Genomic DNA, 22,119 nt, shown 5'->3' with positions numbered 1-22,119 from the left:
ATTTCCGGAATGATATTCTAAAAGTAATTCTAGCGAACTACAGAATAAAAATACTATTTAGTCTAGTAATAAGTCTAAAATTTACGAATATAATTAAAAAGTATATAAATTTAATTGTAGATTAGTTCCGAAAATGGGCAACCTTTCGAAAAGGGAAAGATTTTGAAGTATAGCCAATTGTATTACCGTTTACTATTAATAAATTGAATACTAGATTTATATTTAATATTGGAATAATACTATCTAAAGTTATATTGGGGTTCTAACTAGAGTGTATCGAATTTACTGATGAAATAATAAAATAATATAAAATATTAAAGTAAGAATCGGTGGAGGATAAAGAAAGTTTCGATAGAGTATTAGCCTTTATTAATAGGAAGGAAGAAGATAGAACGGTAGTAGAGGATAAATATATATTAAGGGTAGAGAATAATAGTAATAATAAGCCGGAAAGGCAGTTTTATGTAGGAGACTAGGTATAGGAATAAAATAGAAATAAAAGTTATTCGAAATTTAAATCGTTATAGGTCGGGCTATAGGTAGTAACGGAGGTGGTAATACTATAGTTGTACGAAGTAAAGTATATTAATAGGAAGGGAGTAAGAAGGAAGTTATATATAGATTACATTAAAGAGTATCGGGGTTGTATAGAATAGGCCGAAGATAATAAATTAAAAGAGATGGAAGAAGTGGATATAATATTGTTTGAGGAGTTGAGAAAGTAAGAAAGGGAGATGGGAGTCGAAGAGGGGGTCTTACTATACCTAGAAACCTAGGTTCGGGAGGCTATTTAGAATTATAATATTGGGGGAATATAGTGGGGAAGATTCGCTTCGAGGACGAAGCTATTTTAAAGGGGTGGGAGGGGTGCTGTGACCCACTCTTTCTGGTCACGTGCTGTTTATATCTTTCTTCACCTACTTAAGGCTAGCTCGAGTGGGGTTCGGGGATCTTTTCCTTTTTCTTCTCTTTAGCCGACTTCCAACCAATGAGAAATCATCACTTTTTAGTACCCCTAGAGGTACTAGGTACCTTACGGTATGAAGAGCAGGCTGCCACTTCCCTTAGTACCAATTTGTTAGTTTCCGTTCCCCGTTTGTGACTTTCTTTCCGTCACATGCCATCGTCATCTTTCAGTTCGGTTCCCCAGTTGATGAAAACATTGTACGAATCACTACCATGACTGGACTATTACTGTTTCCTACCCAGTAACTTGACACTATCTCGACTCCCCTTGCAGGCGCAGCACACCCCAGAAGCACGTAGCACCCAGCAGCAGACAGACGCACCTAGACTACCAACCACGGCCACTATGGGAAGGAGGAGTTGATCTCGACACCACGAGGACCCTCCCAAGTGACCCCTAACTCAACCCAAACAAACCAACCACAGATCCGAACGCAGTCGCGACCACAGCCCAAGCTACCCTTAGCTACAGTTAGGCCGCGACAGATCAGAAAAAAAAAAAAAAAAAAAAAAAGAACAACACGACTCAAGAGCATACGCTATCTAGCTGTGGAGGAAAAGGGCTTCGCCCAATGCGGAATGCCTTCTTCAGACACATACCATCTCTCCAAGCCGCCCGATTCCCACGTCGTCGATGAATCCGACTCCGACTTGGAGATAGACCTCGAAGAACTCGACCCCCAGGCAACCGACCCCAATAACCACCAGCAGTCCTTGGGGCAACACCGCAGCCGCAACTCGTCCGAACAACGCCCTCCTCCTCCAACAACAACAAGTATAGCACTTCGCAATCTTCGCATGGGGAGTCTACGCCGTGGCGCCAAACGCAATGGATATGGCGAGCTAGGCCGTAGCCGGGACGGAAACGACGACGACGACGCCGACGCTCTGCTCCGCCATGATCGCCACTCGGTTGGTAGTGCCACCCACGACGAGGATGCCGGCCTCCTCAGCGAACATGGCGGTGGCGGCCGAATGCGCACCAGCAGTGGAAGACGACGGAGGTCCTTCGCCAGTGACGGTCTTCGGAACATCTCGATGAAGCTACCAGGCTTCATGTCGGGCGACCAGAGCAACCATAACGACGAGCAGGCACAGGAGGAAGACGACCCCTCATCTTCACGATTAGTTGCAGTTGGCTCGTCCCAGTCTACCCGCTTCCCACCCAACATCATATCCAACGCAAAGTACACAGCATGGAGTTTTCTGCCAGTCACTCTGTACAACGAATTCTCCTTCTTCTTCAACATGTACTTCCTCCTGGTCGCCCTCTCCCAGGCCATCCCCGCACTACGAATCGGCTACCTCTCCACCTACGTTGCACCCTTGGCATTTGTCTTGTTCATCACCCTAGCAAAGGAGGCTTACGACGATATCGAACGGAGAAGAAGGGACAACGAGGCGAATTCCGAAGAGTACACCGTTCTACAGTTCGACGATCCAGGCGCTAGCCTAGGCATCAACCGGCCTAGGAGGAAGATGAAATCGTCTCATGCACGAAAGGGCTCTAAACGTCTTGGCATTGAGCAGGAAAATGACCGGTTGTCGGATATCCAGGAGGAGGAGGAACAGACTGAAGGTCGGGGTCTTCGCGAATTGCCGGCATCCTACCTATCGGAAGTCAGCAAAAAGTCGCGGGACCTCAAGGTCGGTGACGTCTTGAAGCTTACCAAGGGCCACCGCGTTCCGGCAGATGTTATCATTCTCAAGTGCTTGGCACACGAATCAGCTGCCAACAAGGAGACCGAAGAGGAAGAAGTACCCGCGAAGGAGGAGATGCTGCTCCTGGATCATGTCGATGATGACGATGTCGGAGAGGGCAGTTCCAAGAATGCGACAACGTCTAGGGAGAGCAACAACAATGGCGCCGAGGGGAGTTCTAGCGGCGAGACTTTTATTCGGACCGACCAACTGGATGGTGAAACTGATTGGAAGCTGCGGTTGGCGTCCCCCTTATCACAAACCCTTAGCACTGAGGAACTGGTTCGTCTTCGTGTCACGGCCGGAAAACCTGACAAAAGGGTCAATGAGTTTGTCGGAACATTGGAACTTCTACCTTCGCGACAGGATGTCATGAGTGGTGCCGCCTACAATCCTAGGGAGGGCGACGATGTCAAGGCAGCGCCTCTCTCGATTGACAACACGGCCTGGGCGAATACGGTCATCGCATCGAATGCGACAAGCCTCGCAGTAATTGTTTATACCGGACCTCAAACCCGGTCAGCCTTGTCTACTTCACCTTCGCGATCAAAGACCGGCCTTCTGGAGTATGAGATCAACTCACTCACCAAAATTCTGTGCTTCCTGACGCTCTTCCTGTCCATCGTTCTTGTTGCGCTGGAAGGCTTCAGCACGGCCAAGGGAAACATCTGGTACGTGAAGATCATGAGATTCTTAGTGTTATTCTCCACCATCGTCCCCATTAGTCTCCGTGTCAACCTGGATCTCGGCAAGTCTGTCTACTCATGGTTTATTCAAAGAGATCCTGGGATTCCCGGGGCTGTCGTGCGAACCAGCACGATTCCAGAGGATCTGGGACGGATAGAGTATCTACTGAGTGACAAGACGGGCACTCTAACCCAGAACGAAATGGAAATGAAGAAGATCCACGTCGGCACTGTATCGTATGCCAACGAAGCAATGGACGAGGTTGCGACCTACGTGAAGCAAGGGTTCAATCTTAGCTCATCGGCCTCTTCCGCAAGCTTGGCTTTGGCAACCCCGTCTTCAACATACTCGGCCGCCAACGTTGGTGCCACGAGGACACGCCGAGAGATTGGGTCGCGTGTCCGCGATGTCGTTCTGGCTCTTGCCCTCTGCCACAACGTTACCCCGACCTCGGAAGAAGACGAGAACGGCCACACCGTCAACTCATACCAAGCCAGCTCGCCTGACGAGATTGCCATTGTAAAATGGACCGAGTCCGTAGGCCTGCGTCTGGCTCACCGAGATCGCAAGAACATCGTCCTCGAATCCGCCGAAACCGGCCGGCCAGTGGTCAAGGTTCGTATTCTCGACATTTTCCCCTTCACTTCGGAGGGCAAGCGCATGGGCATCATTGTCCAGTTCTACGAAAAGCTCCAGCCCGGAAACCCCAGCCTCGGCAGCAGCGAGATTTGGTTCTACCAAAAGGGTGCGGACACCGTCATGAGCTCCATCGTCGCTGCCAACGACTGGCTCGACGAAGAGACGGCCAACATGGCGCGCGAAGGCCTCCGCACGCTCGTGGTCGGCAGGAAGCGTCTGTCTCTGAAGGAATACCAGGAGTTCTCGGCCAAGCACCACGAAGCTTCGCTCGCCATCAGCGGCCGCGAGGCCAACATGCAGGCTGTCGTCTCGCAGTATCTTGAGCACAACCTGGAACTGCTTGGTGTGACGGGCGTCGAAGATAAACTGCAAAAGGACGTCAAACCTTCTCTAGAACTTCTTCGAAACGCCGGCATTAAAATCTGGATGCTTACAGGCGACAAGGTCGAAACCGCTCGCTGCGTCGCCGTGAGCTCCAAGCTCGTAGCCAGGGGTCAGTACATCCACACGATTGCCAAGCTCAGGAGGAAGGACGGCGCGCAGGATAATTTGGATCTGCTCCGAAGCAAGACCGATTCCTGTCTGCTCATCGATGGAGAGTCCCTCGCCATGTACCTGACCCACTTCCGACGCGAGTTCATCTCCGTGGCCGTGCTCCTGCCGACCGTCGTGGCTTGCCGTTGCTCGCCTACCCAGAAAGCCGAGGTCGCCAAGCTAATCAAAGAGTACACCAAGAAGCGCGTCTGCTGTATCGGGGACGGTGGAAACGATGTTTCCATGATCCAGGCTGCCGACGTGGGCGTGGGCATTGTGGGTAAGGAAGGTCGTCAGGCTAGTTTGGCGGCCGACTTTTCCATTGAGCAGTTTCACCATTTGACCAAGCTTTTGGTGTGGCACGGTCGTAATAGCTATAAGCGCAGCGCAAAGTTGGCGCAGTTTGTCATTCATCGTGGCTTGATTATTGCTGTCTGTCAGACTATGTACAGTATTGCTCTCAAGTTTGAGCCGGAGGGTCTCTACAAGGTACGCTTGACTTGGCGAGCGATCCCTTTCGTTGCAGTCGTAGTTACTAACCGAAAAAAAAACACAGGACTGGCTGATGGTAGGCTACGCAACAGTCTACACCGCATTCCCCGTCCTCTCTCTCGTCCTCGACAAGGACGTAGACGAGGACCTTGCCAACCTGTACCCCGAGCTCTACAAGGAATTAACCTCGGGTAGCTCTCTTTCTTACCGGACGTTTTTCGTTTGGGTCTTCGTCTCCATCTATCAAGGCTGTCTGATCCAGGGCCTGTCTCAAGTCCTCACCGGCATCGATGGCCCCCGCATGTTGGCCGTCAGCTACACGGTGCTGGTGCTCAACGAGCTGCTCATGGTTGCGATCGAGATCACAACGTGGCATTGGGTCATGGTGGTCTCGATTGTGGGGACGTTTCTGATGTACATTGTCTCGATACCGTTTTTGGGAGAATATTTTGATTTGAAGTTTGTTTTGACTTTGTGAGTGTTATTACCTTTTCTCTCCCTGGGGGTATTTTCTCTCACTGGGGGTACTACCGTATCCCTTTAGGAAAATTGTTCACTAACCTGACTCGCCAAAAAAAAAATAGGGGCTTCTTATGGCGCGTGGCTGCTATCGCTGCTATCTCGCTCATCCCGACGTATGCGGCCAAGGTGATTAGGAGGACGATGAAACCGCCTTCGTATAGGAAGGTTCAGGGGATATAAGAGTTAGATGTGGGCAAAAGAAAGAAGAAAAGGAAGAAGAAGAGGCTTGAGCTGGGATGGGAGGAAGTGGATTGGAATTGAATAAAACACAGTGTCGAGGTCGGCGTCTCTTGTTTTTCTCCTTGTTGACTTTTATAAACACTAGACGTCCTACATACCTCTACACAGTTGGTATAGCGCTGATACTACCATTAGTATCTCAACACCTCCAGCTTTTGTTTTGCCCAAACGTTGGTGTGCATGATGACATTGTTCGCCAAACCATCCAAAAACTGGACGGTGGGCTGCTTGCATTCGTTACTTGGGAGTGTTCACTCACTATTGTGGGTATGCTTAGCGATGTCACGGTGATCAAGAACATTCGGCTTTGATCGGAATTGAATTCAGCTATGAAGACTTTTCACGAAGATCTCACAAATTCTTACAGACTAAGTAAGGTACGTAGATACCTAGACGTCTACAAGGGCAACCTCAGAATTTCACCACCCTGCTTGATCCCGCCCCTGAACAGCTCCTTAATCACGTTCCCCTTCTTGATTGTCTCCTTCACAATCCCCTCCACATGCTTCGGCTCAACCCTACCGTACCAAATACCATGTCCCGCCAGTGGATGCGGCACGTCCGAGTCATCATAAGACTTCAAGCCCGGCGGGATATAAACAATCACGTTGCCCGCAAACTTGTGGCCACCAATGTGGCTAATCAGTCCAACTCTTGCTCCCCAGACCCCCTTCTTTTTCTCCAGGTCCACGGCCTTCTCAGCAGCGCCCTTCAGCACCTCAATCCCCGGCCCTTGTTGTTGTTGTTGTTGACCTTGCTCCGCCAGCCTCGTCTCGAACTCACTTCTCAACAGAGGCCCGTACACCCCGCACCGCTGGTCCCGCCCGCCATGGCCGCAGATGAGAACAATCACCTCGTTGCGGATGTCGCGGACCCCGCCGGGTAGCATATCGGCATAGCTGGGATCGCGGAGGAGGGCCTCCCTCTTGGCGGGCGGCGAGTGGTTGTGCACGGGGTGCAGCTTTTCGGGGAGGAGGTGGGCTTTTACGAGGGCCTTGACGTGGTTGGGGTCGGAGGAGAGGGAGGGAATGTATTTGAAGTCGGGAAGGAGGTAGATGGATGTTGTTGTTGGGGCGGTGGTGTTTGTGGCCTCCTGGTCGGCGGGCGAGGAAGCAGAAGAAGGAGACGAAGATGGGGGGAAGGAGACGTTGAGGACGGAGATGTTGTGGAAGGGCTGTTGATGGGGGAGGAGCAAACCTCAAGGGGGAGGTGGGAACTTACCTGTTAGCCATTACTGCTTTCTTTTTTATTTTATTTTTGTTTTTTCCCCGTTGGACCCTCCACCATCTCCTTTAACTGTGACTGGCTGGACCTTTCCATGGGCTTTTTGGTCAACTCACATCGCTATAGGGACCTCCGCGGCCGATTAAATCACGCAACATGGCGGCATGGTTTTGGCCATTGTCATCGTCCTCGATCTTGGATGGCCAGTCGTCCTTGCCAGTGCAGATTAGGACTTGCTGAGCGTGATTTGGCATAAGACCGTTAAGAGGCGTAGTATGATCGATCTCGAAGCCTTCGGGGAACGAGGGAGTCGGGGCGCATGAGCAGGTTGGCGATGGGCAGGTATCGATGGTCGGGAAGACCGCAGGGGCGCCTCTTGCTGCGTATGTGCGCCGGAAGGAGGGGGCTACATTGCTGGAGCGTTGAGCGCAAGCCCGCGTCGTCGAAGCGCTCAGGGCTGCGGTTGCGACTCGTGATGTTTGGCGGAGAGGTCGGAGGAGGAGCATGGTTGTTATCTGTGCGGATCAAATGCGCAGGGCAGACTGTCTGGCCGTGTAGAGCCCAATTTCGGGGTCGGAGATGTCGTCTTTTATATCCCTTACCGTTGTCGCAAATGGACTTGGTGATGGATGATGGTGCTTAGTTAATTTATGTCAGCGGAGAGTTCGGAGTTACGAGTGAGGTGCTTACTGTGTAACCACAGGGGTAACTTTTGGCGTCATCGAAGTGGAACAGCTTATCGAAGCTTTATCTGATTAGATAAGGATGCAATGCATGTGTACCTATAGGTAGGTACCTCCAGAGGTACCTCTTGAGTCCCTCGATTGCACCTTTCGGAAATGGTACCCGATCAGCGTCAACCGACTTCAACCGTCGATTTGACTTTGGTCATGTAAACTTCAGACTTTAGTGAGTGTGGCTCACCTTTTCAGGTTTCTATAACAAGTTTGTCTCTCAGTTGAGATCATATCACTAAATAGCTACATGGTCAATGTCAGAAACAAAAATAAATAAAAAATCAAAAGGCGTATCAAATTAGTCACATTCCTGGCATCCATTCGCATCCTCACCCTGATTTACAGAAGAAAATAGCACCAAGAAGTCTCACGACGAGTTTGTGACTTAGAAGACAACCTTCGTAACATCTCCCGGACAACTATGCCCCGAATCAAACCTCAACTCTTTTGGCAAGGCCGCAAAAAACTAGGTCTTAACGCCGCCAAACTTCTTCCTGTTTGTCGAACCCTCGAATCAACCGCCAACGAGCTCCGCTGGATCAAACAGCATGTCGCCGAAACCCCTTCCATCATTCCCTTTGGTGCCCGAGTATGGAAGCTATGCGACAGGCGAGGCAAAGGTCTCCCTTTGGCTTACGTGCTAGGCAACCAGCCATTCGGTGATCTCGAAATCAAGTGTCGACCAGGGGTGTTGATTCCCAGGTAGGTACATTTGCATGCATTCATTCAATCATCACCATCTCATCACTTTACCTACTCTCAGCTGTTGTAAACTTCTCTTTACACATGGACTAACTGACACTTTTCTTTGCCTCCAAACAAAAAGAACTGAAACAGAATCCTACACCATCCACCTCTCCAACATCCTTCGCCGCTCTCTTTCCAGTTCCAAATCAGAATCAGATCAACATCAACACCAACCCCTAAACATCATCGATCTCTGCACCGGCACAGGCTGCATCCCCCTCCTCATCTACTCCCAACTCTCCCGCTCTCTCCCTTTCCAGTCTCTAAACGTAGTGGGAGTCGACATCTCCCAAAAAGCCATCAACCTCTCCCGGCAAAACCTGCACCACAATCTCCGTGCGCACCGCTTCCCTCGCCCTTCCAGTCCCGGAGATAAATCCCATCCACAAAGATCGCTCCATTTCCACAAAGCCGATATCTTCTCCCCTACCTCCTTGGACCCCATCCTCTCCACCCCTTCATTATCATCCACTTCCTCCTCCTCCTCCTCTACAGGTACAGGTGGTGAATGGGACCTCCTGACCTCCAACCCCCCTTACATCTCCCCTTCAGGCTTCGCGCTGTCCACCTCTCGCTCCGTGCGCAACTGGGAACCAAAACTCGCTCTCGTCCCGCCCGTCGAGCGCGTGGATTTACATCAGAAGCATTTCTACGATCACTACTACGCCGACAACGAGATCTTGTTACAAACGGTGGAATATCAGGAAGAGGACGTGTTCTATGCAAGACTGCTGGAGATTGCGAGGACTTATAGGCCGAAAAGGGTGCTAATGGAGGTCGGAGACATGGAGCAGGCGAAGCGGGTGGTGGGGATGGTTTTGGGGGATGGGAAATTGAGGGGATTTTATTTCGGTAGTGGGGAAGGGACTGATGGAAAGGAAAAGGGGGCAGGGGCAGGTGCGGTGCAGATCTGGAGGGATGATTTGGTGGGGTTTGAAGGGTATGAAGAGACTTTGGAGGTGGGTGTGGGAGTTGATGGACAAAAACAAACAATTGTGGTGAAGGGTCATCCGGAGGGACATGGGAGGAGTGTGTATTTGAGGAGGGTTGGGGTGGTTGATGATGTGTGAGGAACCCAAGAAAGGGAAAGGAGGTGTTCACAGCAAGTATTTTTTTTGCATCTTGCATACTGCGAACAAGTTGGAAATGAAAGAGAGAAACTCAAATCACCTGTATGCTTTTTGAGTAATATTGAGCGCGACATAAGTCGCAAAAAGTTCAATCGCCCAAGAGGCTGGGGGGAACGAACCACCATACTCCGGGAGACCTACGAAAACTGTACCTCGGGTACCACGCACACCGGCAATGTTTTCATCAACAGGAACCACTGCGCCATACGACCACAGCCAGGTTCCATTGTGGTAGAGGGACTAGGCAACGGACCTTATATGGTTGCCTGGTGCTGGTGGATGGGATGAAAGGGCCCAGGCTCGGGCTCGAAGTGGAAGTTGCGTGTGGGTTGAGAAGGTACCGAGGTGATAGATGATGACTAGCGGCTGATCAGGATTTAGTTCTTTCGTCTATATTATCCCTTCTATTCAGTACTCATCAAAACTTTTGTCTAGTTCAAGCTCTTACCCTAATCTTACAGTAACCGAGTGTACAGATACAGAGAATATCTACCAAGAAGCAGAGAGAAAACAAGAAACTGCGACCTTGCTCTTCCCAGCCCTCTGCCCCAATGCTGCCATCCACAAACCCCATCCTCAGTCTCCAACTACGAACAAGCCAACCCAACTCACAACTTCAAGACCATCCACTCCTCCTTGTTCATCTTCCCTTTCTTCATCAACTCACCCGCCACCCCCGCCACATGTCCCTGTCTCTCCAAACCTTCGGACCAAGCCTTGGGACCAGCGAACCGGGCAATGAACCCATCCGGCCCGGAGACCATGAGAAGGTTCTTGCCGTTTGCATGAGAAGCGCACTTGCACCGGGCTTCGTGGTCCTGCCTGTCGCTGACGTTGATCAAGGCGGAGGAAGAATGGAAAGGACAGGAGGGGTGTGTCGTGCTTTTGGTGAGGGATGTGGTGGAAGAAGACTTCGGGTTGGGAGTGGTAGACACAACAGCGTCAAGAATAGTCTTGGCGTCAATAAACCTTTTCTCCGTGTCGACTGTGCAAGCGTAGTTGAACTGCTCGGGGTGATGGGCTTTGATGTCCTGGAGATAAGGCATAATACCACCAGCAGCGGTATTCTTAGCGTTATCAAGGGAAGGAGGCAAATACCCCCTCTTCCTCAACGCCTCCAAGTCCTCGCAATCCGGACAATCCTCCCTGAACCTATTCGCCCACACAATCGTCATCTTCGGTGGTATGGCAGGCATATCCTCGATTTCCTTCCATTCCTCCTCCTTCTTCCCGTTCTCCTTTTCGTACACAGGGCCGTACAGCCTCCTAGCCACCTGCAGCGCCGGCGCAATACCAGTACCTCCAGCTAGGAAAACCACCCGCCCTTGCTCTTTCCCACCACCACCAGAGCTGGAGCTTTCCAAAGAACCACCAAGCCTCCTCGCAACATCAAACCCCAAATGCGGTCCCCTCAACTCCACCTTATCCCCCACCTGCAGCTTACTCAAATAGCTGCTCACCTCCCCGCCCTCCATCTTCCTAATCAAGAACCTCAATCGTCCCCTAACCATCTCCTCTCTTTCCTGCCCCACCGGCGGTGGCAAGGGGGTATAGTCCCTCGCCACCTGCAACTGCGGCTGCTTAATCTCCACGCACCACAAGCCGTGATTCCAGGCCTCCTGGAGCTCATTTCTTAGCTTGTTCGCATTCTTCCTCGCGTTCTTCTCACTCCCACCCATGAGACGGTGGAGCGGATCAAAGGGTTCCACAGTGATGATGAACGCCGTACTCGACACCTGCTCGCGCTCAACGATGGTGTAAGGCACGAAAGAGGTCGGGTTTAGCGAGGGCGGGGAGACGATATCCAAGAGAACGGGGATGTCCCCTAGGGAGAGGTCGTTGGGGCGGAGAATAATGGAGTGGAAGAGGTAGCCGGAGAAGACGGCGGCGATGAGGAGGAGTTTGGACTTTTTGGAGTTTGATGATGATGATGATGATGATGATGATGAACCGTCGGACTTTTGGTTATCTTGGTCTTGGTTGGATTGCTGTTCTTGTTTTTGGTTCTGGGGGGTGTTATGGCCCATGCCTTCGCCGGGGGAGAGTTTGGAGGAGTATGGCCTGGCAATACTTCGGATCTGGAGAGAGGTGGTGTTGCTGTGTACTACTGGATTGAAATGAGAGACGTTATATGTCCCCGGCCTGACTAATCGGAGGCATGCTGGGCTTGTTGGTGGCAGACGCCGTGTTAATGGACGGAGAAGTCGGGCACTCATTTTTTGTTGTTCCTGATCGACTCGAAACGGTAGAAGATTGTGAGAGAAATCTCTCTCTTTTTCAGCGGGAGGGCAAATATGTATGAGAAAAGAAAGACAAAAGGTAAAGAGAGCGAAGGATAGACAGGCGGGGGAGGGTTGAATGAATGAACAGCTTGAGTCAGAAATATGTACTATGGACTGAATGAATGTTGTTGAGTGGAAAATGTGAAAGCGAAGTTGAAAGTCCAGATTTGGTGTTAGATCAAGGGTTAGGGTTGCAAGCGGTTCAATTCCCTTTGGAGGCAAAGCTCTTTGGAGGTCAAGTCTTAAGGGATTGATGCTCATGCCAAATCGAGACTTGATACCAAAATTCTAGAAATTCGCTACTAAGATTGACAAGACTCCTAGGGACCGAGTCAGGATTCGAAAAGTTCAAGCCAGGTTTGTTTTGCGGTACCAAGTACCGGGTATCTAGACATTCTATTCATCCTTTCGGTCATCAGGTTATAGAGCAAGAAAGTTCCCTTGCCAGGTGACAAAGCTTCTTGTTCATAAACAGCCTTCATCACTATCCAAGAGGCAGTGTCGGCTAACCAACCCACCACCAACAAATCTTCATTACCTTATCTGCCAAAACTTCCACCAGGGTCTCTCTTCCCTCACCTCCCTCATCCCACCCACTTCTCTCTTAACAGCGCTGCGTCCGTTCACATACCTCCGCCAATAGTACACCGGTACGCCCACCACCACAAAAGCCACAACCAACAAGGTCTGCAGCGGCTGGGCAAAGACCGCCCTGCTCAGCAGGAACAGACTCACACAGCAGAAGATGATAGGTGTGGTGATCCACGTCTTGTACGGCCTCTCGAGATTAGGTTCCTTAACCCGGAGCACGATCAGACCCAGCACCGTCAAAAAGTAAAACGTATAGCCAGCCACTCCGTAGAAGGTGACGAGTGTACCAAACTCGCCCACGCATACGTAAGCGGTCGTAAGAGCGCAGTTCAGCATGAGCGCGGGGATAGGCGTGTAGAAGAGACCGGTGTCTTCATCAGCAACAATACGGACAAGCTTCTTGGTGAACCACGAGCGAGTGCGCATGGTGGTTAGGGATTCATGTTGGTCAACGGCGGTGCCGCTGCCGATGCGCCCAAAGAGCTCAGGAATGTAGCCTTCCTTGCCGGCAACGTAGACGAGGCGGCTGCTGGTAAAGGTGGAGGCGTTGAGAGCGCCGAAGCAGGAAGCACTGACAATGAGGGCGAGGATTAAAGCGCCAACGGGACCAAAGACTTTGGATCCGAAAATGACGGCCACGGTGTTGGTAGAGTTAATAGTGTCCAGGGGAAGGACGAAGAAGTAGGCAACATTGGCCAGGATGTAGCTCAAAATGACGAGGGGCATGGCTGTGTGAATGACCCGTGGAAGGTCTCGACCGGGGTTGCGAAATTCACCAACCACATAATTGGTCTGGTGTTTGGTTAGCGAGAGTCAACACAAGGGGCAAGAGGAAACTCTTACGTTATCCCACCCATCAAACGCCCAAAGGCCGGCATACAGGGCCACCGCAAAAGCCGACGCATCCATCTTGGTGCCCTCAAACCAGTCATGCTTCTTCCAGTCGAGATTTGCCGCCCCAGAAAACGAGAAGCCAGTCGCGGCAACGACGATGCCAACAATGGTAACGCCAAGCAATGCAACAAATTTGAGAAACATGAGCATATCGTTCATCCGTGTCCCGAGCTTGGTCGAGACCGAGTTCAGAAAGGTGACCAGAAAGAGTCCAACCAGCGCGACTGACTTGCTGATCCAGGGGTTGATGGTCTCGGCTTCGGCGCCAATGAAGGTTCTCACCAGGTACTCGCCCATGATGATGGAGATGATGGCGGCGCTACCAGGCTTCAGGACCAGCACCGCGACCCATGTGAACAGAAATCCGGCCAGTTCTCCAAAGATCTTGGATAGGTACACCTGCGGGCCTCCGTTCAATGGTATGGCACCTCCCAATTCTGCGTAACTTGCGGCGCCCGTCCAGGCCAGAATCCCCGCCACAACCCATACGATAATGGCTGCTCCAGGCGACCCTGCATTGGCGTTGACCTGACTAGGCGAAGAAAAGATGCCCGAGCCAATAATCAAACCAACAATCAAGGACAAGCCATTTAGGTAAGTCAAGGTTTTGTGCTTCTCTAACGAGCCTCCTCCCAAACCGCCATTGACATGACCCCTCGTTGCTGTGGGCGCACCCAACGGAGCATATCCGCCTCCGGTTGTCGACGATAGAGGAAAGAGGTTTGCGGCGAAGCTGAATGTAGAATTGACAGACGTCGATCGTTCTGGGCGCACACGGTGGCCCGAGGCAGCGTAGTTGCCATTGTCCAGGGGGTCCTCTCGCTCGAGGGAGAGCTTTCGCGACGACGAAATGCTCGGACGGGAACTGGTGTCGTCGCCTGTGTCGGGCCCGGGGTCTGAGCTGGCTAGAGATGCGAGTTCTAGCGAGTCACGCCCGGGTTCCAGGTTGTGAGAGTACAATGGTGGCATGTCTCGGGTGCTACCTCTTGCGGGGGCGCTCGGTCGGTCGAACTTGTTGCTTTCTAAACTCGGGGTGTTTCTGCTGACAACGATATCATAGCCGTACAAGTCTCCTTTGATCTTCTCGGTATGCGTCTCGGTTGTTGAGTGAAGAAATGTTCGAATGGTGCAGAAGACTGGCGCAAAGCCCGGTCAAGGTGGTTGGTATTAAGTGGTGTAAGAGTGGTAAGGGTATCTATTATCGTGATGATCGTGGCTCGTGGTTAACACGGTTTCCAGACGTGGCTCTAGAATAGACAATGATGAGGCTTGAATAGCAAGCAAATAGAACACAGAGAAGAAAGGAAGAAGCAGATTAAGAAAAAAAAGAGTCTAGAATGCGGGATGGCGTGTCTGGCCGAATCTGGCGGAAATGAGGCTTGTCAGGGCCACTCTTTTTCCTTTGAACCGCGACAGCGACACCAGTGACAGCAACTAGTTGCCCTGGAAGCTCCAGACAAGTCTGGATGGAAACAGGGCCCAAAGTACGGGGCGGGTGGGTTGTACCCCAGTATTTTCCCCGGCAGGCAAGACAAGGCCAGGCACGGCCAAATGCGGGCCAATTGCGGGCCAAGAAGCAGGTTCAAGGGGCACGCTCCACTCCACATCAAGAACCTTGAGACCTCCAGTTGGCCTGGTCTGTGCACTCCTACCGTGACCCATCTGGCGGCTGTTGTTCTTCATTACGCAAAGTACCAGCAACTTGATGATGAAGATCATGCAAACTCTAAAATCCTGGAATTGTATTGTTATGCCTAACTTTTGTCTCAGTTTCAAAGCCTAACAATATCTCTGTTCACTCTACTCGAGCAAACATCTGACATGTATCACCATCGGATCTAAAGTCCGCGAGTCTGGGTAGATGTGCTGCAGCTTCGTCTCTTGTACCTTGGACTTGAGAAACCCTGCAGATCGACATAACCAAGAAAAGGAAAAAATTGACGTCCGATGTCGAATACAACAACTTCGATACCGAGAATATTGCTCTATCGTAGCTTGAGAGTGCTTCTGATTCATTCATTGTTTGCTAGACTGGGCAGCAACTGACTACATATCATGTAAATGCAAAGACTGAGGACGCAGCTGCCCGTTGACTCTGGATACAAACAAATCGGATGAACATGCAGTTTTAACGAGAGTGCTTCGGCTTGTTTCCTCCTCCAATTTTCCCCGCCGGTTGACCAGGCAATGTGATCATCGGCCCAAACAAAAACAACGCGATGCCTCTCATTTGCGCAAGGCCGCTCGGCCGGTTAGTGCCCAAGCTGGGCTCATCACTACGACCAGTTCTCTCCTCTCTTGCTGCTTCTCCCCGGCGCCCTGTTGGCGTTGCCCTCCAGCAGCACTTGGGCACCGAGTCTTGGAAGAGATTCTATGCCGACCACAAGCTAGACCTCCTCGCCCTCGACCAAAAATGGCGCCAGAAATGGGCCGAATCCAGCCGTGAGAAGGGCAACAAGGAAGACGAAAAGAACCAATATGTCCTTCCCATGTTTCCCTATCCATCGGGCAATCTGCACCTCGGCCATCTCAGGGTTTACACCATTGCCGATGTGATTGCGAGGTTCCAGACTCTCCAGGGCCACAAGGTCCTGTTGCCCATGGGTTGGGATGCCTTTGGATTGCCAGCTGAAAATGCTGCCATTGAGAGAGGCATCAACCCGGCCACATGGACCAAGGCCAATATCGCTAAGATGAAGGAGCAGCTGGGTCACATGAACGGCTCATGGGATTGGAACTGCGTGCGTATCCCACACACATCATGTGACTATTGTATAAAATCTCCATGCTAACCCAGCCCAGGAACTTGCTACTTGCGATCCCGACTTCTATAAGCATACGCAAAAGATCTTCCTCGCTCTCCATGAGAAGGGTCTGGCCTACCAGGCGGAAGCCGAGGTCAACTATGACCCTGTCGACAAGACGGTGCTTGCGAACGAGCAAGTTGATGCCAACGGCTGCTCGTGGAGGTCCGGTGCCAAGGTCGAGAAGCGCAAGCTGAAGCAGTGGTTCCTCAAGATCTCCGAATTCCGCGAGTCCCTGCTCAAAGACCTAGAGACGCTTGCCAAGAACGAGGCGTGGCCCGAGAGAGTCCTGGCCATGCAGAAGAACTGGCTAGGCAAGTCCAAGGGCGCGACTGTCAAGTTCCCCGTCCTGGCTTTTGGCCAGGGTACTCCCTCTGCCATCGAGGTGTTCACCAGTCGACCTGATACCCTTTTTGGTGTCCAGTACATTGCCCTCGCTGCTACTCATCCTTCCGTTCAGCAACTGGCAAAGAGCGACCCCGAGCTTCAGGCCTTCCTCAGCACATTGCCCGGACTTTCTCCTGACTCCAAGGTTGGATACCTGCTCCCCCACATTCGCGCCGTCAACCCCTTGGCCTATCACGAAGAGACACCCGAGGACACCAAGGTCTCGCTTCCCATTTATGTAGCGCCATATGTCCTTGGTGACTATGGTGAGGGCGCCGTAATGGGTGTGCCCGGCCACGATCTCAGAGACCATGCTTTTTGGAAAGAACACCACTACGACGCTCCCGTCCGCTTCGTCCTGGCGGCTTCCGAGGATGAGAGTACTACCGCCATGCCCAACGAGCCATTCACTGACCATGGCGTTATGAACGCCAACAGTGGTATCTTCAAGGGCAAGTCGTCCAAGGAGGCCGGTGAGATGCTCGTCAAGCTTCTGGAGCCCGCTGGTCTCGCAAAGGAGACTGAGAAGTGGCGTCTGCGTGACTGGCTGATCAGCCGCCAGAGATACTGGGGAACACCCATTCCCATCGTGCACTGCGGCTCTTGCGGCACTGTTCCCGTTCCTGACGAGCAACTCCCTGTTGTACTCCCCGAAGTTGACGAGCACTGGGCTGGCAAGAAGACCGGCAATCCGCTCGAGTCTCAAACCGACTGGATCAACACATCTTGCCCCAAGTGCGGTGGCGACGCCAAGCGCGACACCGACACCATGGACACCTTTGTCGACTCGAGTTGGTACTACATGCGTTTCATCGACGCCCACAACAAGGAGGCTCCCTTCTCACCCGAGAAGGCCAAGGCTCTCACTCCCGTTGACCTCTACATTGGCGGTGTCGAGCATGCCATTCTGCATCTGCTCTACTCCCGTTTCATCTACAAGTTCCTCATGACCTCTTCCTTTCCCGGCAAGGAGGCCGAAACTGCCGAAGCTGCCGAGTCCGAATCCTCCGAAGTTTACGAACCCTTCAAGCGTCTAATCACCCAAGGCATGGTGCACGGCAAGACCTACACCGATCCAGCCACAGGCCGCTTCCTTAAGCCGGACGAAGTCGACCTCAGCGACCCCCACCAACCCAAGGTGGTGGCCACGGGCGCGCTCGCCAACGTCAGCTACGAGAAGATGTCCAAGTCCAAGCACAACGGCGTGGACCCGACCACGTTCATCGCGCAGTACGGCGCCGACGCCACGCGCGCGCACATACTCTTCCAGGCGCCCGTCAGCGAGATCTTGGACTGGGACGAAAGCAAGATTACAGGTGTGACGCGGTGGTTGAGTCGTGTGCATGACTTGGTTCAAAAGACTGCTTCTTCTTCTTCTACTTCTTCCACTTCTGAGACCCTGTCTTTCGCCAGCACCGTCAAGGCCTTCTTTGAACAGCAATCCGAGTCTGTCGTTGATCTCGCCAAACTCGACGCCTCCATCGCCATCTGGCGCGAAGTCCAACGCACCATCGCCTCCGTCACCGCCTCCTACAACAAAGTGTATACACTCAACACGGTCATCTCGGACCTGATGTCACTTACCAACGTGATCGCCTCTTCGTCTAATTACGACGCCGCCGACCCCCTAATCAAGCGCGAGGCAGTCTCCGCTCTGATCCGCATGATGGCGCCCGTCGCGCCCGCCTTTGCCGAAGAGTGCTGGCACGTTCTTTTCCCCGAATCTTCTTCGTCCTTGTTCAGTGGCAGTGGCAGTGGTGAGCAAGCAAGGTTCCCGGTCCCCGATGGTACGGAGGGGTTGTTGAAGAGCAGGAAGCAGATGTGCGCGGTGCAGTTGAATGGCAAGACCAAGTTCGCGGTGGAGATAGGGACGCCGCCGGCTGGGTTGTTGGAGAAGAGTGCGGAGGAGAAGTTGAGGGAGTTTATTGTCGGTGAGGTGTTGAAGACGGAGGAGGGGAGGGCGAAGCTGGAGGGACGCGGGGTGGATGTGAGCAAGGCGAAGAAGGTTATCGTTGTTAGGGGAGGAAAGCTGTTGAATGTTGTTATGTAGAGTTGAGATAAAAGAGGGTGGATGGTGTAAGTAGGTATATACTTACTGTACGATTAGGTGTTTGTATCAGTGGGAGACTGTGGTGGGTTAGAGAAATAGATCATTACTACTCTCATGTATTTTCTTCTCTCTCTATGCTCTGCAGATAAGAGATCGTGTTGTGTAGCTCCATCGCTAACCATCGCCATACATGATGCTCTTCATCGGCTGCTGGTGAACATTAACACAAAACGTACGAAGTAAGTGCCGTACCTTGCCAACCTACGTTCAACTCCCTCCCTCTCCGATAGCCCACCCGGGCCCTTTCATCCCATTCCATCCCATCCCCAGCTCCATGCTCCAGACAGCAAACGCACCACATAAGTCGGCTACCTGGCCCCCCTTAGTACAACGAGAACCCTGTTGGTCTTATGCCTCAGTGGTTTCCGATGATGGACACATTGCCGGCGTGCATTATTACCCAAGGTACAGTTTTTGTAGGTTGTACACTATAGCTGCAGTATGGTGGTTCGTTCCCAAGCCTCCTAGGCCCATGGGCTTTTTGCCACATTTGTCGCGTAAGTAAACTATGACAGGAAGGGCTGGTGTGCACGATGGCTTAGACACCATAGTCCCTCGAAGGAATTCATAAGATCAGTCAAGTTCATCACTCGCAGTTCATCATTCGTCACAGCGGAACGATAATTGTTGGTTAGGTCATGATCATTGATATTCCACTATCTTAATTGCTTCATACCCAAAACCAGATATATTCCCAAAAGAAAGCCCCCAAAAACCGCTATTTAATCATGCAAAAATGGAAAAAAAAAAAAAAAAAAAGGTGCTTGCTGCTGCCCCTCCTTAAGCAGACTTGGCAGCAGCAGCAGCCTTGGCGCGCTCGCGCTCACCATAAGACTTGGTGGCGTAGTCACCGCCGTAGACAATGAGATCCTCAGGCCTGTAGTCGTGCTTGCCGGAGAGGTAGCTCTCGATGATGGCCTTGGTGCCAGCAGCATAGCGCTTCTGGGCGTCGAGCGAGGTGCCGGACATGTGGGGGACCATGGCGTTGCCGCCGCCGAAGGGGTTCTTGGCGTAGCGGAGGGGGTGGTCCTGGGGGGCGGGCTGGGGGAACCAGACGTCACCGCCGTAGCCGCGGAGGTGGCCGGACTTGAGGGCCTCGGCGACGTCCTCCTTGACGACGATGGCGCCACGGGCAGTGTTGACGAGCCACGAGCCCTTCTTCATCTTGGAGATGAGCTCCTTGTTGAAGAGACCCTGGGTCTTCTCGTGAAGGGGGCAGTTGATGGTGACGACGTCGCACTGGGCGAGCATCTCCTCGAGGTCGGCGACGCGGCGGCAGCCGATCTCAGCCTCCTTCTCGGCGGAAAGGGGCTGGTAGTCGTAGTAGAGGAGCTCCTTGCAGTCGAAGGGCTTGAGACGGCGGAGGACACGCTCACCGATACGGCCGACACCGACGGTACCGACAACCTTGCCCTCGAGATCGAACTCGTTCTTGGCGGCCTCGGCGACGTCCCAGCGGCCCTCCTGGATCTGCTCGTGGGCGGGAACGAAGTTGCGGACGAGGACGAGGATGGTCATGAGAACGTGCTCAGCAACGGAGACGACGTTGGAGCCGGTAACCTCGGCGACGGTGATACCGCCGTTGGTCTTGTTGGCGGCATTGAGGTCGACGTGGTCGGAACCGATACCGGCAGTGACAGCAAGCTTGAGCTTCTTGGCGCGGGCGAGACGCTCAGCAGTGAGGTAGCCGGGGTGGAAGGGAGTGGTGATGATGATCTCGGCATCCTCGAGCTCCTTGTCAAAGGTAGAGTTCTCGCCGTCCTTGTCGCAGGTGGTCACGAGGGTGTGGCCCTGATCCTCGAGCCACTTGCGGAGACCAAGCTCGTTCTGAATGGTTCCGAGAAGCTCAGGAACCTGATGAGTTGACAATCGTTAGCCATTGCCTCTTGGTGTTTTCCCATATTTCGTCCCGTATCCAAGGTCTCCATTGCCATGTCCATGAAAGCCAAGCCAACAACCACGCTGTGCCAAGCCGGAAGCCAACCGCCGGGTTCGACGCCAAAGCAGGTCGGGGTGGCGCCCCACATCCCCGAATGGATCCCGAAACCCGGTCCGTGACCTCAAGCATTCAACATGACGGGTAAACAGTTGCAGTGATGCCTTTGAGCCATGTCTACCCCGCGATTTGTGTCCGTTCCATCTCTTTCAGTCGCATGAGAGATGCAGCTCAGATTGTCTCAACTTTCTCAGTGCTCTTCTTTTTTTTGGGCCGTTCAGCTCATAGGGCTGGGCCTTTGATCGATCATGGACAATGGTGATGGAGACATTTGGCGGATATGCCAAGGAAAGTGGATGGCCACTCCATGACAGAGTGGAGTAAGTGGGATGTGGGAAATGTCTATCTTACCTCCTCGCCGTGCTTGCCACCGTCATAGAGAACCGCAAGAACCTTGACCTGTTCGCGTGATATTGTTAGCAATCGTACACTTGCGGGGAGTTGCTGTTGCCGAAACTGGTAAAGTCCCGTCGAAGAGCAGCCCTGGACACTAGGTCGAAGGCTGGACGCTCTCGGGGGTGATGATGTTTGAGAAACATTGTGGAAGGACCGCGGTGAAGGAAGAGGCAGAAGAAGCAACGGAGCGCGCTAAACGTACCATTTTGTCGGTTGTTTTGTTTATGTGATAGAAAAGTTTGGTGTTATAGTGGATGGATGAAAGACGAGAGGAACGTCTTTATATGTTTGTCTGTTGTTGAGTGAAGAGTGGTGATGTCGTAGATGAGGACAAGACGGGAAATGTCCATGATTTATATCTTCAAAAAGACCAAGGAACTGAATCAGGCCGGGTCTCTCTCATTCACTTGAGCCCCTCTTTTCCTCGCTCTCCTACTTGCCTCGCATCACAACGAGAGCTGCATCCATCAAGGTACCTCTCTAGCTTTGCCCGCTAGTCTGGCGGCCCCGAGTGTCGATGAGGAGAGGAGGAGCCAAAGGGCGAAGGGCGAGACAACAGAGACAGCGGGGTACGGGGTGTTTCCTGCCAGGGTCAATCCGATCGTCTACATGAAGCATCAACCAATCGATTCTTGTTGTTGCTCGCTATGTCACACCGTGGGGAATGCCACATCGGGATACTAGTTCATGGGGTTGAGTGGGATACCGACTTTGAGATGGCGCGGGACATATTTCGGAATTGTTCGTCTGAGCGGGAACCTTGGCTTCAACCTGCTACTCGTCCGCCACTCTCGGCACAGCTCGAAGCAACATTTGGACACAGTTAGACAGCACAGGTACCCACGCCCACACAAGAATGCCCGGTGTGTGTTTAGCCGGAGGAGTCTTTTAGACAGCGTGACAATTACCTGAAGTGATGATGTTGCTCCCGGATATGTGGAGGGGGTGAGCAAATACTGTTGGAGCAACAGTATGTACTGCTTTTGTTGTGTTGTACGTAAGATATTCCTCAATATCTGCCCGTCTTCAGCTTCCCCTCC

At 52.3% G+C, this 22,119-nt stretch overlaps 7 protein-coding genes across 7 annotated transcripts; 3 read left to right on the top strand and 4 right to left on the bottom strand.

Moving 5' to 3' along the window:
* The first annotated feature begins 1,324 nt into the window (after positions 1-1,324).
* Positions 1,325-6,040, top strand: B0T23DRAFT_15716 (uncharacterized protein). Its single transcript, XM_062832649.1, has 3 exons — positions 1,325-5,016; positions 5,084-5,493; positions 5,604-6,040. Exons 1-3 carry the CDS (start codon positions 1,546-1,548, stop codon positions 5,719-5,721), a joined length of 3,999 nt encoding a protein of 1,332 aa, XP_062696981.1. The 5' UTR covers positions 1,325-1,545; the 3' UTR covers positions 5,722-6,040.
* Positions 6,041-6,053: 13 nt separating this feature from the next.
* B0T23DRAFT_369739 (Sucrase/ferredoxin-like-domain-containing protein) lies at positions 6,054-7,676 on the bottom strand. The gene is made up of 2 exons (XM_062836541.1): positions 7,122-7,676; positions 6,054-6,955 (listed from the first exon to the last, which is right to left on the bottom strand). The coding sequence occupies exons 1-2, from the start codon at positions 7,509-7,511 to the stop codon at positions 6,179-6,181; spliced, it is 1,167 nt and encodes a 388-aa protein (XP_062696980.1). The 5' UTR covers positions 7,512-7,676; the 3' UTR covers positions 6,054-6,178.
* A 487-nt stretch (positions 7,677-8,163) lies between these two features.
* B0T23DRAFT_424820 (S-adenosyl-L-methionine-dependent methyltransferase) lies at positions 8,164-9,559 on the top strand (the record flags this gene model as incomplete). Its single annotated transcript, XM_062839870.1, has 2 exons — positions 8,164-8,444; positions 8,569-9,559. The coding sequence occupies 2 exons, from the start codon at positions 8,164-8,166 to the stop codon at positions 9,557-9,559; spliced, it is 1,272 nt and encodes a 423-aa protein (XP_062696979.1).
* Positions 9,560-10,001: 442 nt separating this feature from the next.
* B0T23DRAFT_369732 (uncharacterized protein) lies at positions 10,002-12,023 on the bottom strand. Its single transcript, XM_062836540.1, has one exon. The coding sequence runs from the start codon at positions 11,833-11,835 to the stop codon at positions 10,228-10,230; it is 1,608 nt and encodes a 535-aa protein (XP_062696978.1). The 5' UTR covers positions 11,836-12,023; the 3' UTR covers positions 10,002-10,227.
* Positions 12,024-12,162: 139 nt separating this feature from the next.
* On the bottom strand, positions 12,163-14,821 carry B0T23DRAFT_349491 (amino acid permease-domain-containing protein). The gene is made up of 2 exons (XM_062836038.1): positions 13,336-14,821; positions 12,163-13,284 (listed from the first exon to the last, which is right to left on the bottom strand). The coding sequence occupies exons 1-2, from the start codon at positions 14,353-14,355 to the stop codon at positions 12,436-12,438; spliced, it is 1,869 nt and encodes a 622-aa protein (XP_062696977.1). The 5' UTR covers positions 14,356-14,821; the 3' UTR covers positions 12,163-12,435.
* A 685-nt stretch (positions 14,822-15,506) lies between these two features.
* B0T23DRAFT_15661 (leucine--tRNA ligase precursor, mitochondrial) lies at positions 15,507-18,654 on the top strand. Its single transcript, XM_062832639.1, has 2 exons — positions 15,507-16,127; positions 16,189-18,654. Exons 1-2 carry the CDS (start codon positions 15,606-15,608, stop codon positions 18,625-18,627), a joined length of 2,961 nt encoding a protein of 986 aa, XP_062696976.1. The 5' UTR covers positions 15,507-15,605; the 3' UTR covers positions 18,628-18,654.
* Positions 18,655-19,315: 661 nt separating this feature from the next.
* B0T23DRAFT_15645 (formate dehydrogenase) lies at positions 19,316-21,667 on the bottom strand. Its single transcript, XM_062832634.1, has 3 exons — positions 21,282-21,667; positions 21,035-21,082; positions 19,316-20,541 (listed from the first exon to the last, which is right to left on the bottom strand). The coding sequence occupies exons 1-3, from the start codon at positions 21,282-21,284 to the stop codon at positions 19,468-19,470; spliced, it is 1,125 nt and encodes a 374-aa protein (XP_062696975.1). The 5' UTR covers positions 21,285-21,667; the 3' UTR covers positions 19,316-19,467.
* Between the last annotated feature and the right edge of the window lie 452 nt (positions 21,668-22,119).

This window comes from Neurospora hispaniola (genome assembly GCF_033458365.1).
Source record: "Neurospora hispaniola strain FGSC 10403 chromosome Unknown B0T23scaffold_1, whole genome shotgun sequence".
Classification (NCBI taxonomy): domain Eukaryota; kingdom Fungi; phylum Ascomycota; class Sordariomycetes; order Sordariales; family Sordariaceae; genus Neurospora; species Neurospora hispaniola.
Note: the sequence above shows the minus strand (reverse complement) of the source record. Positions and strands in the feature narration are given on the sequence as shown.

Excerpts from the sequence above, each read along its gene's own strand:
- B0T23DRAFT_369739 (XM_062836541.1), bottom strand. The coding sequence starts at position 7,511 with ATGCTCCTCCTCCGACCTCTCCGCCAAACATCACGAGTCGCAACCGCA. Across the intron at positions 6,956-7,121 it reads GCGGAGGTCCCTATAGCGAT|CCCTTCCACAACATCTCCGT; the intron begins GTGAGTTGACCA and ends CCCCATCAACAG.
- B0T23DRAFT_15661 (XM_062832639.1), top strand. The coding sequence starts at position 15,606 with ATGCCTCTCATTTGCGCAAGGCCGCTCGGCCGGTTAGTGCCCAAGCTG. Across the intron at positions 16,128-16,188 it reads GCTCATGGGATTGGAACTGC|GAACTTGCTACTTGCGATCC; the intron begins GTGCGTATCCCA and ends AACCCAGCCCAG.
- B0T23DRAFT_15645 (XM_062832634.1), bottom strand. Across the intron at positions 20,542-21,034 it reads GTGGCAAGCACGGCGAGGAG|GTTCCTGAGCTTCTCGGAAC; the intron begins GTAAGATAGACA and ends TCAACTCATCAG.
- B0T23DRAFT_349491 (XM_062836038.1), bottom strand. The coding sequence starts at position 14,355 with ATGCCACCATTGTACTCTCACAACCTGGAACCCGGGCGTGACTCGCTA. Across the intron at positions 13,285-13,335 it reads CGTTTGATGGGTGGGATAAC|ACCAATTATGTGGTTGGTGA; the intron begins GTAAGAGTTTCC and ends ACCAAACACCAG.
- B0T23DRAFT_15716 (XM_062832649.1), top strand. The coding sequence starts at position 1,546 with ATGCCTTCTTCAGACACATACCATCTCTCCAAGCCGCCCGATTCCCAC. Across the intron at positions 5,017-5,083 it reads AGCCGGAGGGTCTCTACAAG|GACTGGCTGATGGTAGGCTA; the intron begins GTACGCTTGACT and ends AAAAAAACACAG. Across the intron at positions 5,494-5,603 it reads TTGAAGTTTGTTTTGACTTT|GGGCTTCTTATGGCGCGTGG; the intron begins GTGAGTGTTATT and ends AAAAAAAAATAG.
- B0T23DRAFT_369732 (XM_062836540.1), bottom strand. The coding sequence starts at position 11,835 with ATGAGTGCCCGACTTCTCCGTCCATTAACACGGCGTCTGCCACCAACA.